Source organism: Oncorhynchus nerka, linkage group LG15, assembly GCF_034236695.1.
Source record: "Oncorhynchus nerka isolate Pitt River linkage group LG15, Oner_Uvic_2.0, whole genome shotgun sequence".
Taxonomy (NCBI): Eukaryota; Metazoa; Chordata; class Actinopteri; order Salmoniformes; family Salmonidae; genus Oncorhynchus; species Oncorhynchus nerka.
This window is the reverse complement of record NC_088410.1, coordinates 84,101,623-84,119,506: the sequence shown is the minus strand read 5'-3', so window position 1 is coordinate 84,119,506 and position 17,884 is coordinate 84,101,623. Positions and strand designations below refer to the sequence as shown.

At 45.3% G+C, this 17,884-nt stretch overlaps 1 protein-coding gene across 1 annotated transcript in view; it reads left to right on the top strand.

The window, feature by feature from the left end:
- Positions 1 to 17,884, top strand: part of srgap2 (SLIT-ROBO Rho GTPase activating protein 2) — a 175,324-nt gene that overhangs the window by 122,648 nt on the left and 34,792 nt on the right. Inside the window, 9 exon segments of the mRNA XM_065001961.1 lie at positions 2,777 to 2,839; positions 8,454 to 8,669; positions 10,831 to 10,959; positions 13,247 to 13,468; positions 14,847 to 14,948; positions 15,705 to 15,902; positions 16,216 to 16,300; positions 16,941 to 16,968; positions 17,107 to 17,137. Of these exon segments, the coding sequence (XP_064858033.1) occupies positions 2,777 to 2,839; positions 8,454 to 8,669; positions 10,831 to 10,959; positions 13,247 to 13,468; positions 14,847 to 14,948; positions 15,705 to 15,902; positions 16,216 to 16,300; positions 16,941 to 16,968; positions 17,107 to 17,137 (1,074 nt within the window).

Here is a 17,884-nt window from a genome sequence, read left to right as displayed (position 1 = left end):
GTGAGCTGGAAAGTGAGCTGGAAAGTGAGCTGCGTTCAGGGGATCTACGTGTTTGAGAGTGTGAGCTGGAAAGTGAGCTGGAAGGTGAGCAGCGTTCAGGGGATCTATGTGTTTGAGAGTGTGAGCTGGAAAGTGAGCTGGAAGGTGAGCAGCGTTCAGGGATCTATGTGTTTGAGAGTGTGAGCTGGAAAGTGAGCTGGAAGGTGAGCTGGCAGCTGGAAGGTGAGCAGCGTTCAGGGATCTATGTGTTTGAGAGTGTGAGCTGGAAAGTGAGCTGGAAGGTGAGCAGCGTTCAGGGGATCTATGTGTTTGAGAGTGTGAGCTGGAAAGTGAGCTGGAAGGTGAGCAGCGTTCAGGGATCTATGTGTTTGAGAGTGTGAGCTGGAAAGTGAGCTGGAAGGTGAGCAGCGTTCAGGGGATCTATGTGTTTGAGAGTGTGAGCTGGAAAGTGAGCTGGAAGGTGAGCAGCGTTCAGGGGATCTATGTGTTTGAGAGTGTGAGCTGGAAAGTGAGCAGCGTTCAGGGGATCTATGTGTTTGAGAGTGTGAACTGGAAAGTGAGCTGGAAGGTGAGCAGCGTTCAGGGATCTATGTGTTTGAGAGTGTGAGCTGGAAAGTGAGCTGGAAGGTGAGCAGCGTTCAGGGGATCTACGTGTTTGAGAGTGTGAGCTGGAAAGTGAGCTGGAAGGTGAGAGTGTGAGCTGGAAAGGTGAGCAGCGTTCAGGGGATCTATGTGTTTGAGAGTGTGAGCTGGAAAGTGAGCAGCGTTCAGGGGATCTATGTGTTTCAGGGGATCTATGTGTTTGAGTGTGAGCTGGGAAAGTGAGCAGCGTTCAGGGGATCTATGTGTTTGAGTGTGAGCTGTGAGCTGGAAAGTGAGCTGGAAGGTGAGCTATGTGTTTGAGAGTGTGAGCTGGAAAGTGAGCTGGAAGGTGAGCGTTCAGGGGATCTATGTGTTTGAGAGTGTGAGCTGGAAAGTGAGCTGGAAGGTGAGCAGCGTTCAGGGATCTATGTGTTTGAGAGTGTGAGCTGGAAAGTGAGCAGCGTTCAGGGGATCTATGTGTTTGAGAGTGTGAGCTGGAAAGTGAGCTGGAAGGTGAGCAGCGTTCAGGGGATCTATGTGTTTGAGAGTGTGAGCTGCAAAGTGAGCAGCAGCGTTCAGGGGATCTATGTGTTTGAGAGTGTGAGCTGGAAAGTGAGCAGCGTTCAGGGGATCTATGTGTTTGAGAGTGTGAGCTGGAAAGTGAAGCAGCGTTCAGGGGATCTATGTGTTTGAGAGTGTGAGCTGGAAAGTGAGCAGCGTTCAGGGGATCTATGTGTTTGAGAGTGTGAGCTGGAAAGTGAGCTGGAAGGTGAGCAGCGTTCAGGGGATCTATGTGTTTGAGAGTGTGAGCTGGAAAGTGAGCTGCAGCGTTCAGGGGATCTATGTGTTTGAGAGTGTGAGCTGGAAAGTGAGCTGTTCAGGATCTCAGGGGATGTGTTTGAGAGTGTGAGCTGGAAAGTGAGCAGCGTTCAGGGGATCTATGTGTTTGAGAGTGTGAGCTGGAAAGTGAGCAGCGTTCAGGGGATCTATGTGTTTGAGAGTGTGAGCTGGAAAGTGAGCAGCGTTCAGGGGATCTACGTGTTTGAGAGTGTGAGCTGGAAGGTGAGCAGCGTTCAGGGGATCTATGTGTTTGAGAGTGTGAGCTGGAAAGTGAGCTGGAAAGTGAGCAGCGTTCAGGGGATCTATGTGTTTGAGAGTGTGAGCTGGAAGGTGAGCAGCGTTCAGGGGATCTATGTGTTTGAGAGTGTGAGCTGGAAAGTGAGCTGGAAGGTGAGCAGCGTTCAGGGGATCTATGTGTTTGAGAGTGTGAGCTGGAAAGTGAGCTGGAAGGTGAGCAGCGTTCAGGGGATCTATGTGTTTGAGAGTGTGAGCTGGAAAGTGAGCTGGAAGGTGAGCAGCGTTCAGGGGATCTACGTGTTTGAGAGTGTGAGCTGGAAAGTGTGAGCTGGAAAGTGAGCAGCGTTCAGGGGATCTACGTGTTTGAGAGTGTGAGCTGGAAAGTGAGCTGGAAAGTGAGCAGCGTTCAGGGGATCTACGTGTTTGAGAGTGTGAGCTGGAAAGTGAGCTGGAAGGTGAGCAGCGTTCAGGGGATCTATGTGTTTGAGAGTGTGAGCTGGAAAGTGAGCTGGAAGGTGAGCAGCGTTCAGGGGATCTATGTGTTTGAGAGTGTGAGCTGCAAAGTGAGCAGCGTTCAGGGGATCTATGTGTTTGAGAGTGTGAGCTGGAAAGTGAGCTGGAAGGTGAGCAGCGTTCAGGGGATCTATGTGTTTGAGAGTGTGAGCTGGAAAGTGAGCTGGAAGGTGAGCAGTGTTCAGGGATCTATGTGTTTGAGAGTGTGAGCTGGAAGCAGACGTTACACTTACACGTACAAGTTAACCTAACCGGTACCCCCACACAGTGACTCGGTACTGGTACCCCCTATATATAGCCCCGTTATTGTTATTTTATTACTTTTTATTTTATTTTTGACTTTAATTTATTTAGTAAACATTTTCTTAACTCTATTTGTTGAACTGCGTTGTTGGTTAAGGGCTTGTATGTAAGAACTTCACGGTAAGGTCTATCGCTGTTGTATTTGGCGCATGTGACAAATACAATTTGATTTAATGGATGGATTGAAAAATGGATGACAGTGAGGGGCTGGTTGGAGTTCAGGTGGATTTATCTAGTTAACGATGAGGTTATGTCTGTTATTACAGAGGATGGACATTTTTTTCTGTGTCTGTCTCTGCAGAGTAAGGAGGTTGGTGTCCAGCTTCAGGAGGATCTGATGAAGGTTCTGAACGAGCTCTACGCGGTAAGACTGACTCGTCACACACACACACACACTCTTCACCACAATGAGACTGCTGTTGTATGTGTAGGCCAGTCAACATAGCCGTTTGATAGTCACCATGTGTTTTAACTGTGTTTGTGGAGGAGGACATATTCCCAGGGAGATTCCCTGCCGGGAGGGAGGTTGTTCTCTGTTTAGGGGCAGCAGAGGAACCACATAACTATGTCAAGACCAGTAGCAGCAGACTAATAGTGTAATTACACAGTGAGACTCCACTAGACAGAAATAGACCGGCACACACACAGTACGGAGAGAGGACTGGGCTCAATGCCTGCCTCAGTACTCCACAGAGTCTGACAGACAGAATGTGTTCCGGTGCTGTGCAGTTAATCATATCTATACATCACCTCAACTCCTGAACACCTCAGCTTTAAAGCGGCAATTGAAACAATAAGAAAAACCAAGTGGCTCCAGGGGAAATGTAACAACTCTCAGATTAATGGATAGAGCTATGGATGCAACAACTGACTATCCATGATATCAACCTATAACTTTAACCATGTTTCAAGACCATATGGTATTTGTTTACATTTACTTTATTGACCAACATTGTAGTAAAACAATCTTATATTTTGGGTTCTGGTGGGGTGCGACTAAGCTCATGAGGCTTTTATAAGTTATATTCTTCAAGAATCAATGGGTACATATCATTAATTTATAAGTTATATTCAAGAATCAATGGGTACATATAATTAATATATAAGTTATATTCTTCAAGAATCAATGGGTACATATCATTAATTTATAAGTTATATTCTTCAAGAATCAATGGGTACATATCATTCATTTATAAGTTATATTCTTCAAGAATCAATAGGTACATATCATTCATTTATAAGTTATATTCTTCAAGAATCAATGGGTACATATCATTCATTTATAAGTTATATTCTTCAAGAATCAATAGGTACATATCATTCATTTATAAGTTATATTCTTCAAGAATCAATGGGTACATATCATTCATTTATAAGTTATATTCTTCAAGAATCAATGGGTACATATCATTCATTTATAAGTTATATTCTTCAAGAATCAATAGGTACATATCATTCATTTATAAGTTATATTCTTCAAGAATCAATGGGTACATATCATTCAAAAATTAATGGAGCAACTGCAGATTGCCCCTTTAAGTGATCCTTTTTCAAGAGATTAGTGAATCTGAATCTGAGCCTTCCTTAGCTCTGGCCACACACACACACACACGCACGCACGCACACACACACACACACACACACACACACACACAGACACAGACACACACACACACACCCTTGTGAAGCAGCAGTCTGATAGTTAAAGAGGGAAACGCATGGGGTCGTCCGCCCATGTTTCCCCTTTAAGTGGTCAGTGTTAGTGCTGACCCTGCACACACTGACACACGTGTGTTGCATTCCCTGGCAGAATTGTGTGTGTGAGAGAGACACAGAGACAGAGACAAAGTGAAGAAACGTGTGTGTGTTTATGTCTGCACTTCAGGGTTTCCCTTAGGAAAATGTGGCACCGGACATTTGACTGGCAGCATTTTAATTTACCGGACATTTGACCGGCAGTATATTAATTTACCGGACATTTGACCGGCAGCATTTTAATTTACCGGACATTTGACCGGCAGTATATTAATTTACCGGACATTTGACCGGCAGCATATTAATTTACCGGACATTTGACCGGCAGTATATTAATTTACCGGACATTTGACCGGCAGTATATTAATTTACCGGACATTTGACCGGCAGCATATTAATTTACCGGACATTTGACCGGCAGTATATTAATTTACCGGACATTTGACCGGCAGTATATTAATTTACCGGACATTTGACCGGCAGTATATTAATTTACCGGACATTTGACCGGCAGCATTTTAATTTACCGGACATTTGACCGACAGCATATTAATTTACCGGACATTTGACCGGCAGTATATTAATTTACCGGACATTTGACCAGCAGCATTTTAATTTACCGGACATTTGACCGACAGTATATTAATTTACCGGACATTTGACCGGCAGTATATTAATTTACCGGACATTTGACCGGCAGCATTTTAATTTACCGGACATTTGACCGACAGCATTTTAATTTACCGGACATTTGACCGGCAGCATTTTAATTTACCGGACATTTGACCGGCAGCATTTTCATTTACCGGACATTTGACCGACAGCATTTTAATTTACCGGACATTTGATAAACTTACTGAACCATATGAGTTAGGTGTGTAACCTGATTAGGGCGTTCACCCACGGTGCTCAGAATGACAGAAATCACATTTAGATGATGGTAATTCATATTAACAAAACATGCAATTAGAGGATGCAACAATGTAAGGTATACTATAAGGTGCACTATATCTAAGGAAGTCTTGAGCTATTGCTCGCCTGAGGTTGAGTATACCATAATAAGCTGTAGACCACACTACCTACTGAGAGAGTTCTCATCTGTATTCTTTGTAGCTGTTTACATACCACCTCAGTCAGAGGTTGGCACTAAGATAGCATTTAATGGGCTGTATTCTGCCTTAAGCAACAACAACAAAAAAGCTCACACAGAAGCAGCGCTCCTAGTTGCCGAGGACTTTAATGCAGGGAAACTTAAATCAGTTTTACCAAATTTCTATTAGCATGTTAAATGTGCAACCAGAGGAGAAAGAACTCTGGACCACATACAGAGACTCATACAAAGCTCTCTCTCACCCTCCATTTGGCAAATCTGACCATAATTCTATCCTCCTGATTCCTGCTTATAAGCAAAAACTAAAGCAGAAAGCACCAGTGACTCAGTCAATAAAAAGTGGTCAGATGAAGCAGATGCTAAGCTACAGGACTGTTTTGCTAGCACAGACTGGAATATTGAGGAGTACACCACATCTGTCATTGGCTTCATCAATAAGTGCATCGATGACGTTGTCCCCACAGTGACCGTACGTACATACCCCAACCAGAAGCCATGGATTACAGGCAACATCCGCACTGAGCTAAAGGTTAGAGATGCCGCTTTCAAGGAGCTGGACTCTAACCCGAAGCTTAATAGAAATCCTGCTAAGACCTCCGACAAACCATCAAACAGGCAAAGCATTAATACAGGACTAAGATCAAATCATACTACACCGGCTCTGACGCTAGTGGGATGTGGCAGGGCCAGTAAACCATTACAGACTGCAAAGGGAAGCACAGCCGAGAGCTGCCCAGTGACACGAGCCTACCAGATGAGCTAAACTACTTCTACGCTCGCTTCGAGGCAAATAACACGGAAACATGCATGAGAGCACCAGCTGTACCGGAAGACTGTGTGATTGCACTCTCCACAGACGATGTGAGTAAGACCTTTTAACAGGTCAACATTCACCAGGGCCAGATGGATTACCATGACGTGTGCTGCGAGCATGCGCTGACCAACTGCCAAGTGTCTTCACTGACATTTTTAACCTCTCCCTGTCCGAGTCTGTAATACCAACATGTTTTAAGCAGACCTCCATAGTGCCTGTGCCCAAGAACACTAAGGTAACCTGCATAAATGACTACTGGCCCGTAGCACTCACGTCTGTAGCCATGAAGTGCTTTGAAAGGCTGGTCATGGCTCAGATCACACCATCATCCCAGAAACCCTAGACCCACTCCAATTTTCATACCGCCCCAACAGATCCACAGATGATGCTGTCAGGACCCGGTTACGAACCCGGGTCTCCGGAGTGAGAAACAGTCACTTAACCAACTGAGCCACGAATAGTTGGCAGAACCCAGAAGATGAGGCAGACACAGCAGTACTTGAGACGATGTATTTAATGAAGTAAAAAATGAAGTTCTTCAGGAAAACATGTAACTCCACAACCTCAAAAGGAATGCCACAAGAACAAAGGTAATCCTCCAAGACAAAAAGGTAAATCCACAAGGTGGAAGGTATAGCACAAAAAGCCTCAAAAAATACTCAAAAACAAACAAACAAGAACAAAAAACAGAATTCCACAAGAGAGTCCACCGGGATCAACAAGAGTACACAGAGTACTAGGGCTGGGTGCTAACATACAAACACAGAGCAAAGGACTGAGGAAAACAAAGGGTTTAAATACAATCAGGGGAAACGAGGCACAGGTGCAAATAATAATGGGGATCAAGGGAAAACAAAAGGTCAAAAGGCACAATGGGGGCATCTAGTGACCAAAAACCGGAACAACCCTGGCCAAATCCTGACAGATGCAATCTCTATTGCCCTCCACACTGCCCTTTCCAACCTGGACAAAAGGAACACCTATGTGAGAATGCTATTCATTGACTACAGCTCAGCGTTCAACACCATAGTGCCCTCACAGCTCATCACTAAGCTAAGGACCCTGGGACTAAACACCTCCCTCTGCAACTGGATCCTGGACTTCCTGACAGGCCGCCCCCAGGTGGTAAGGGTAGGTAACACACCTCTGGTTGAAACAGCTCTCATTCTCTCCTCCTTCACAGTAGAAGCCTCAAACAAGGTTCTAAAGACTGTTGACATCTAGTGGAAGCCTTAGGAAGTGCAATCGGACCAAATGTACACTGTATCTTGGATAGGCAAAGAGTTGAAAAACTACAAACCTCAGATTTCCCACTTCCTGGTTGGATTTTTTCTGAGGTTTTTGCCTGCCATATGAGTTATGTTTTACTCACTGACATCATTCAAACCGTTTTAGAAACTTCAGAGTGTTTTCTATCCAATTATACCAATAATATGCATATCTTAGCTTCTGGGTCTGAGTAGCAGGCAGTTTACTCTGGGCACCTTATTTATCCAAGCTACTCAATACTGCCCCCCAGCCATTTTATTTATTTATTTCACCTTTATTTAACCATATGGTCTGATTTTGTCTAGGCTACTTTGAAGCAAGGTAAGACATGCCTCATAATATGTATTCAAACTTTCAGGGTTTTAAACAATTAAGTATAGGTTTTCAAAATGCATACTGCCTCCAGCTAATTGCAAAGTGGTGTGTGACGTGCTGATGTAGCCTGCCTGATGTAGCCTGCCTGATGAAGACTGTTTGAGATGCTGTAGCAGCAGCTGTCACACTGTCTGACAGATTTTCCACTCAAGGTTCTGTATCTGTATTCTGTACGCGTGTGAAAAACAAGGTCAATGTCAAAGGTGTTCAATCCACATACTCACGTACGTAACAAATATACTGTACAAACGCGCCATTTTAATTCCACTAAATTATGCAAATTAACCCATAGAACGATAAGCATGATCAGTTAAATATATTTCCATCGATTGGTGTTTCCATCAATGAATAGACTAATAAGCATTATTTCACTATGTGATGTTTTCTTCTTCTCCAGGCCAGCGACAATTTTATTAATCGTCTTTTTAAAATTATCGGCCAAAAGATGGCTATTACCGGCTAATAGAAACCCTGATGCACATGCATGTGTGTGTGGAATTCCCTGTCAGCCAGTGGTATGCCAGCGCACCAGGCAGTGTGACATTGTATGACACACACCCTTGAGAAGCACGGCTGGACAGTGTATGACACACACACAACCCTCTCTCTCTTGCTCTCTCTCTCTCTCACTGCTCCTCCTGTCCCCCTGTGTAGGTGATGAAGACATACCACATGTACAACACAGACAGTATCAACTCTGAGAACAAACTGAAGGATGCAGAGAAACAGGAGGAGAAGCAGATGGGGCGCTCTGGTCGCCAGGACGACAGACAGACTCCCAGGTCACCTGACACACTGGCCAGCATCAAGACGGAGGAGAAACATGTCCGACGCTCCTCAGTCAAGAAGATAGAGAAGATGAAGGAGAAGGTAAAGTGTGTGTGTGTGTGTGTGTGTGTGTGTGTGTGTGTGTGTGTGTGTGTGTGTGTGTGTGTGTGTGTGTGTGTGTGTGTGTACAGGGACAAGAATATGAGAGCAGCCCTGTCTGAGGAATGAGACCCAGAGACCTCTACTGACAGGTTGGCTGATGATGCAGGTCACACAGCACAGTCCATTATAGTGTGTGTGCATATACAGTTGAAGTCGGATGTTTACATACACCTTAACCAAATACATTTAAACTCAGTTATTCACAATTCCTGACATTTAATCCTAGTAAAAATTCCCTGTTTTAAGTCAGTTAGGATCACCACTTTATTTTAAGAATGTGTAATGTCAGAATAATTGTAGAGAGATTGATTTATTTCAGCTTTTATTTCTTTCATCACATTCCCAGTGGGTCGGAAGTTTACATACACTCAATTAGTATTTGGTAGCATTGTCTTTAAATAGTTTAACTTGGGTCAAACGTTTCAGGTAGCCTTCCACAAGCTTCCTACAATAAGTTGGGTGAATTTCGGCCCATTCCTCCTGACAGAGCTGGTGTAACTGAGTCAGGGTTGTAGACCTCCTTGCTCGCACACGCTTTTTCAGTTCTGCAAAGAAAAATCTATAGGATTGAGGTCAGGGCTTTGTGATGACCACTCCAATACCTTAACTTTGTTGTCCTTAAGCCATTTTTCCACAACTTTGGAAGTATGCTTGGGGTCGTTGTCCATTTGGAAGACCCATTTGCGACCAAGCTTTAACTTCCTGACTGATGTCTTGAGATGTTGCATCAATATATCCTCATAATTTTCCTTCCTCATGATGCCATATATTTTATGAAGTGCACCAGTCCCTCCTGCAGCAAAGCACCCCCACAACATGATGCTGCCACCCCCGTGCTCCACGGTTGGGATGGTGTTCTTCAGCTTGCAAGCATCCCCCTTTTTCCTCCAAACATAACGATGGTCATTATGGCCAAACAGTTTCATCAGACCAGAGGATATTTCTCCAAAAAGTACAATCTTTGTCCCCTTTTGCAGTTGCAATCCGTAGTCTGGCTTTTCTATGGTGGTTTTGGAGCAGTGGCTTCTTCCTTGCTGAGTGGCCTTTCAGGTTATGTCGATGTTGGACTTGTTTTACTGTGGATATAGATACTTTTGTAGCTGTTTCCTCCAGCATCTTCACAAGGTCCTTTGCTGTTGTTCTGGGATTGATTTGCACTTTTCGCACCAAAGTACGTTCATCTCATCTCTTCCTTCCTGAGCAGTATGACGGCTGCGTGGTCCCATGGTATTTATACTTGCGTACTGTTGTTTGTACAGATGAACGTGGTACCTTCAGGGGTTTGGAAATTGCTCCCAAGGATGAACCCGACCTGTGGAGGTCTACAATTTTTTTTCTGAGGTCTTGGCTGATTTCTTTTGATTTTGCCATGATATCAAGCAAAGAGGCACTGAGTTTGAAGGTAGGACTTGAAATACATCCACAGGTACACCTCCAATTGACTCAAATTATGTCAATTAGCCTATCAGAAGCTTCTAAAGCCATGACATCTTGTTCTGGAATTTTCCAAGCTGTTTAAAGACACAGTCAACTTAGTGTATGTAAACTTCTGACCCACTGGAGTTGTGATACAGTGAATTAATCTGTCTGTAAACAATTGTTGGAAAAATTACTTCTGTCATGCACAAAGTAGATGACCTAACCGACTTGCCAAAACTATAGTTTGTTAACAATAAATTTGTGGAGTGGTTGAAAAACGAGTTTTAATGACTCTAACATAAGTGTATGTTAACTTCCGACTTCAACTGTACCTGCATGTGTGTGTTGTTCATGAATGATGAATGAGTTTGTAACTGGCTTAAAGCTCTAGCCATGTTCTACTACAGTGGGGGCTCTGTCAGAGAGACAAGACCCTACCACTGTCCTTACTATTATCTACCAGTATAGACTTTGTTCTCTCTCTCAATCCTGTTATCTCTCTTTCTCACTCTCACTCCCTCTCTCTTCCTCTCTCTCTTTCTCCCTCTCCTCTCACTCCCTCTCTCTTCCTCTCTCTATATCCTCTCTTTTTTACCTCTCTCGTTCTCTCTCTCTGTCTCGCTCGTTCTCCCCCTCTCTCTCTTGCTCTCTTTCACCCACCCTCTCTCTGTGTCCCTCTCAGAGGCAGGCTAAGTACACAGAGAACAAGCTGAAAGCAATCAAGGCAAGGAATGAATACCTGCTGGCTCTGGAGGCTACGAACAGCTGTGTCTTCAAATACTACATCCACGACTTGTCTGATATCATCGACGTGAGTACACATATACACACCTGTTGGGCATGGTAAAAATAGATACATACTCCAGCAGTCTTTCTGTAGTCCAGCATCCATCTCAGCCCACCACCTCTCCCTGCAGCACGTAGACCCGGTCAGCCTTAACTCAACTTAACAAGACCTACTGCAAGCAGAGCAGGGCTCTCTCCTCATCCCTACTCCCCCTCATCCCTCCTTTCACACTGACAGGACTCTCCCTCTCTACACCCTCCTCCCTCATCCTTCTCTTCCTCCCTCTCTCTCCTGACCCTTAACAAGGACCACTGACAGGACTCTCCCTCGTCTTCTGTTTCCTCCTCCTCTCCCCTCTGGTCTCATTACTGTAGTCTGCCCTTTACTATAGACTGAGAGACTGCGGGTTAGCCTTTGGCTATATGAACAGGAATGATGATGATTGATGAAGTACTTCTAATGCTCCTTCACTCATTCTGTCTGAAGGGTTAGCATGTAGCATACCTTCTCTCATTCTGTCTGAAGGGTTAGCATGTAGCATACCTTCTCTCATTCTGTCTGAAGGGTTAGCATGTAGCATACCTTCTCTCATTCTGTCTGAAGGGTTAGCATGTAGCATACCTTCACAAATAATGTCTGAAGGGTTAGCATGTAGCATACCTTCTCTCATTCTGTCTGAAGGGTTAGCATGTAGCATACCTTCACTCTCATGAATGATGGTGTAGCATGTACTGTAGCATGTACTGTAGTATATACGGTAGTATGTACTAGAGGTCAACCGATTATGATTTTTCAACGCCGATACCGATTATTGGAGTACCAAAAAAGCCGATACCGATTAATCGGCCAATTTTTTAAAATTTTATTTGTAATAATGACAATTACAACAATACTGAATGAACACTTATTTTAACTTAATATAATACATCAATAAAATCAATTTAGCCTCAAGTAAATAGTGAAACATGTTCAATTTGGTTTAAATAATGCAAAAACAAAGTGTTGGAGAAGAAAGTAAAAGTGCAATATGTGCTATGTAAGAAAGCTAACGTTTAAGTTCCTTGCTCAAAACATGAGAACATATGAAAGCTGGTGGTTCCTTTTAACATGAGTCTTCAATATTCTCAGGTAAGAAGTTTTAGGTTGTAGTTATTATAGGAATTATAGGACTATTTCCCTCTATACCATTTGTATTTCATTAACCTTTGACTATTGGATGTTCTTATAGGCACTTTAGTATTGCCAGTGTAACAGTATAGCTTCCGTACCACTCCTCGCCCCTACCTGGGCTCGAACCAGGAACACAATGACAACAGCCACCCTCGAAGCAGCGTTACCCATGCAGAGCAAGGGGAACAACCACTCCAAGGCTCCGAGCGAGTGATGTTTGAAATGCTATTAGCGCTCGCTAACTAGCTAGCCATTTCACTTCGGTTACACCAGCCTCATCTCGGGAGTTCATAGGCTTGAAGTCATAAACAGCGTAATGCTTGAAGCACAATGAAGAGCAGCTGGCAAAACGCAAAGAAAGTGCTGTTTGAATGAATGTTTACGCGCCTGCTTCTGCCTACCACCGCTCAGTCAGATACTTAGATACTTGTATGCTTGTATGCTCAGTCAGATTATATGCAACGCAGGACACGCTAGATAATATCTAGTAATATCATCAACCATGTGTAGTTAACTAGTGATTATGATTGATTGATTGTTTTTTATAAGATAAGTTTAATGCTAGTGTAACCGATGTGAAATGGCTAGATAGTTAGCGGTGGTGCGCGCAAATAGCGTTTTGATCGGTGACTTCACTTGCTCTAAGACCTTGAAGTAGTGGTTCCCCTTGCTCTGCAAGGCTTTTGTGGAGCGATGGGTAACGATGCTTCGTGGGTGACTGTTGTCTGTGTGCAGAGGGTCCCTGGTTCGAGCCCGGGTAGGGGCGAGGGGACGGACTAATGTTACAGTATACTGTTACATTGATGCTGTTGACCATGATTACTGCTTGCAAGATTGGATCCCCCGAGCTGACAAGGTGAAAATCTATTTCGGTGTCCAAAAATACCGATTTCCAATTGTTATGAAAACTTGAAATCGGCCCTAATTAATCTGCCATTCCGATTAATCGGTCGACCTCTAGTATGTACTGTAGTATGTACTTTAGCATATACTGTAGCATTTACTGTAGTATGTTTGAATGGACGTCCATGGGAATATCTCATTGCCTAAGACATATTGTGTTGATTTGAACCATGCCTTTGTAAGCATCTCTTTGAATGAATCAACCCCCTCTCTCTCTCTCTCTCCCTCCCTCTGTCAGTGCTGTGACCTGGGCTACCATGCCAGTCTCCACCGTGCGTTGCGGACCTACCTGTCAGCGGAGATGAACGTGGAGGTGTCTAAACACAGCGGCCTGGAGGGCCTGGAGAGGGCAGCAGAGAGCCTGGAGCCCAACGGGGACAAGCAGAGACTGATGGAAACCTACAACAACGTCTTCTGTCCCCCCATGCGCTTCGACTTCCAGTCACACATGGGAGACACGGTAGGGGGGTTAGTATGTGTCTGTGAGCTTAAACCAATTGTGTGTCGATCTATCTCTTACTCTCTCCCTCTCTCTATGTGTCTCTAATATGGTCAAACAATGGGCAGGAGGTTAGGAAGTGCAGCTCAGGTTCCTACTCATTTTGTGGGCAGTGAGCACATAGCCTGTCTTCTCTTGAGAGCCATATCTGCCTACGGCGGCCTTTCTCAATAGCAAGGCTATGCTCACTGAGTCTGTACATAGTCAAAGCTTTGCTTAAATTTGGGTCAGTCACAGTGGTCAGGTATTCTGCCACTGTGTACTCTCTGTTTAGGGCCAAATAGCATTCTAGTTTGCTCTGTTTTTTTGTTCATTCTTTCCAGTGTGTCAAGTAATTATCTTTTTGTTTTCTCATGATTTGGTTGGGTCTAATTGTGTTGCTGTCCTGGGGCTCTGTGGGGTGTGTTTGTGTTTGTGAACAAAGCCCCAGGACCAGCTTGCTTAGGGGACTCTTCTCCAGGTTCATCTCTCTGTAGGTGATGGTTTTGTTATGGAAGGTTTGGGAGTCGCTTCCTTTAGGTGGTTATAGAATTTAACGTCTCTTTTCTGGATTTTGATAATTAGCTGGTCTCGGCCTAATTCTGCTCTGCATGCATTATTTGGTGTTCTACGTTGTACGCGGAGGATATTTTTGCAGAATTCTCCATGCAGAGTCTGAATTTGGTGTTTGTCCCATTTTGTGAATTCTTGGTTGGTGAGCGGACCCCAGACCTCACAACCATAAAGGGCAATGGGTTCTATAACTGATTCAAGTATTTTTTGCCAGATCTTAATTGGTATGTTGAATTTTCAATTTCAATTCAAAAGGCTTTATTGGCATGGGAAACATATGTTAACATTTCCAAAGTAAGTGAAGTAGATAATAAACAGAAGTGAAATAAACAATAAAAATGACCAGTAAACATTACAATCACAGAAGCAAGTACAGGGAGTGAGTGTTTTAATAAATAAACAAAACAATAACCATGAAACACAAACAATGCACTGACATGAAACAGAGTCAATAACATCTGAGGAAAGAACCAAAGGGAGTGACAGATATAGGGAAGATCATCAAGGAGGTGATGGAGTCCAGGTGTGCGTAATGATGGTGACAGGTGTGCGTAATGATGGTGACAGGTGTGCGTAATGATGGTGACAGGTGTGTGGGATAATCAGCAGCCTGATGACCTAGAGGGCAGAGAGGGAGTATACGTGACAGTTCCAAAAGAATAAAGACATTTCAAATGTCTTGTAACCATGTAACCAAAATGTGTTGTAACCATGTGCAAATGGTTAAATATGGGTTGTATTTACAACGATGTTTGACCTCTCTCCATCCATCTCTCTCTCTCTCTAGATGGGGTTAGTATGTGCCCAGCAGCCGTTAGAAGGGGAGTTACTCCAGAGGTGTCAGCAGCTGCAGTCCCGTCTCTCCACCCTCAAGATTGAGAATGAGGAGGTGAGACCTGCACTCCTCTCACCTCCTAAATCCATCATTTAACCCCCTCACCCCCCATCTCTCACCTCATCACTCCAACATTTAACCCCCTCACCCCCCCATCTCTCACCTCATCACTCCAACATTTAACCCCTCACCCCCATCTCTCACCTCATCGCTCCAACATTTAACCCCCTCACCCCCATCTCTCACCTCATCACTCCAACATTTAACCCCCTCACCCCCCATCTCTCACCTCATCGCTCCATCATTTAACCCCTCACCCCCCCATCTCTCACCTCATCGCTCCAACATTTAACCCCCTCACCCCCATCTCTCACCTCATCGCTCCAACATTTAACCCCCTCACCCCCATCTCTCACCTCATCGCTCCATCATTTAACCCCCCACCCCCCATCTCTCACCTCATCGCGCCAACATTTAACCCCCCACCCCCATCTCTCACCTCATCTTACCATAGCCTCTTCTGTTTACTCTGACAGTGGTTAGTCATCTATGTCTGCCCACTCACACATATTCCACCCACTGCTGTTGAGAGTTTGACACCATCAATCTCTCTCTCTCTCTCTCTCTCTCTCTCTCTCTCTCTCTCCCCCTCTCTCTCTCTCTCTCTCCCCGCTCAAACCCCCTCTCTCTTCCCCCTCTCCTCTCTCTCTTTCTCTCTCCCGCTCAAACACCTTTCTCCTCCTCTCCCCCTTCTCTCCCCCTCTCCACCCCTCCCTTTCTCTTTCTCTACCCCCCTCTCTCTCTCTCTAGGTGAAGAAGACTATGGAGGCCACTCTGTCGACCATCCAGGACATGGTGACCGTGGAGGACTATGAGGTCAGCGAGTGTTTCCACCACAGCAACTCCATGGAGTCGGTCAAGTCCACCATGAGCCAATCATTCCTCAGCAAACCCAGCCTGGCCAAGAGACGGGCCAATCAACAGGAAACGGAGCAGTTCTACTTCACTGTGAGGACCAATCACAGAGCAGAGATGTGTTGTGTTATTCAGGAATAGGAGGAGTCAGTGAGGTCTTGTTGTGGTGACACACACATCTGCTCCGTAAGGCGGTGTCAGTGATGTCATGATGATACACACTCAATCATTGTGCACAGTAGCTAACTTCTCTCTTTCTCTGTCTCTCTCTGTCTCGCTCGCTCTTTCGCACTCTCTCTCTCTCTCTGTCTCGCTCGCTCTTTCGCACTCTCTCTCTCTCACTGTCTCTCTGTCTCTCTCTCTCTCTCTCTCTCTCTCTCTCTCTCTCTCTCTATGTATGTTGTAGAAACTGAAGGAGTTTCTGGAGGGCCGGAACTTGATCACCAAACTGGAGGCCAAACATGACTTGATCCAGAAGACCCTGGGAGAGAGTGAGTCACACACTCTAACTCACACACAGTCACATACACAGTCCACTGGATGTTTGTAACTGAGGATGTCACTGGGAGGTGTAGGCCGGAGCAGGCCCCAGAGACACAGGAAGGGCCACACTGGGGAGCAGGATGGGGCAGTGGGGGACAGGATGCGTGTGTTGCACTGCAGGCCCATCTGTGGATGTAACTGTAGGTTGGGGAGGGAGATCCTCTGGGATGTGTGTAGCTAGAGCTACACAGTACAATCACTCAGAAGTGTGTGCATGTAAGCACGTAAGCGTTTGTGTTAGCGTGTGTGTGTTAGCGTGTGTGTGTTAATGTGTGTGTGTGTGTATTTCAGGGGAAGTCTGTCACAGTTCGTGTCCATCTGTGGTCCTTTCCTTCTGTCGCCTGTTCTGCTATAACTAACTAACAGTCTCTCTGTCTCTCTCTCTCTCTCTCTCTTTCTCCCTCCCTCCTATTCTCTGCTCTCTCTCTCTCTTTCTCCCTCCCTCCTATTCTCTCTGCTCTCTCTCTCTCTCTCTTTCTCCCTCCCTCCTATTCTCTCTGCTCTCTCTCTCTCTCTTTCTCCCTCCCTCCTATTCTCTCTGCTCTCTCTCTCTCCCCTCCCCCTCTTCCTGTGTCTTCCCTGCTTTAGGTCAGAAGACTGATTGTTGCCTTGCCAGGTAGGTGTGGTAAAGAAACACACACACATACCAATGGGAGATTCAATAGTAAGCTCTAAGGTCTCTTTCTTTGTTTCTCTCTGCTGTCTCTCTCTCCCTCCCCTTCTCTCTCTCTTTCCCTCTCCTCCTCCTCTCCAGTGACAGGAGGAACTCTGCACTACGGAATCAGGTAATTTCTCTCTCCATTCATTTCATTTCATTTCATTTAAGTCATTTAGCAGACGCTCTTATCCAGAGCGACTTACAAATTGGTGCATTCACCTTATGACCTCCAGTGGAACAGTAGTGCATCTAAATCTTTTCAGGGGAGGGGGGTGAGAGGATTACTTTATCCTATCCTAGGTATTCCTTAAAGAGGTGGGGTTTCAGGTGTCTCCGGAAGGTGGTGATTGACTCCGCTGTCCTGGCGTCGTGAGGGAGTTTGTTCCACCATTGGGGGGCCAGAGCAGCGAACAGTTTTGACTGGGCTGAGCGGGAACTGTACTTCCTCAGTGGTAGGGAGGCGAGCAGGCCAGAGGTGGATGAACGCAGTGCCCTTGTTTGGGTGTAGGGCCTGATCAGAGCCTGGAGGTACTGAGGTGCCGTTCCCCTCACAGCTCCGTAGGGCAAGCACCATGGTCTTGTAGCGGATGCGAGCTTCAACTGGAAGCCAGTGGAGGGAGCGGAGGAGCGGGGTGACGTGAGAGAACTTGGGAAGGTTGAACACCAGACGGGCTGCGGCGTTCTGGATGAGTTGTAGGGGTTTAATGGCACAGGCAGGGAGCCCAGCCAACAGCGAGTTGCAGTAATCCAGACGGGAGATGACAAGTGCCTGGATTAGGACCTGCGCCGCTTCCTGTGTGAGGCAGGGTCGTACTCTGCGGATGTTGTAGAGCATGAACCTACAGGAACGGGCCACCGCCTTGATGTTAGTTGA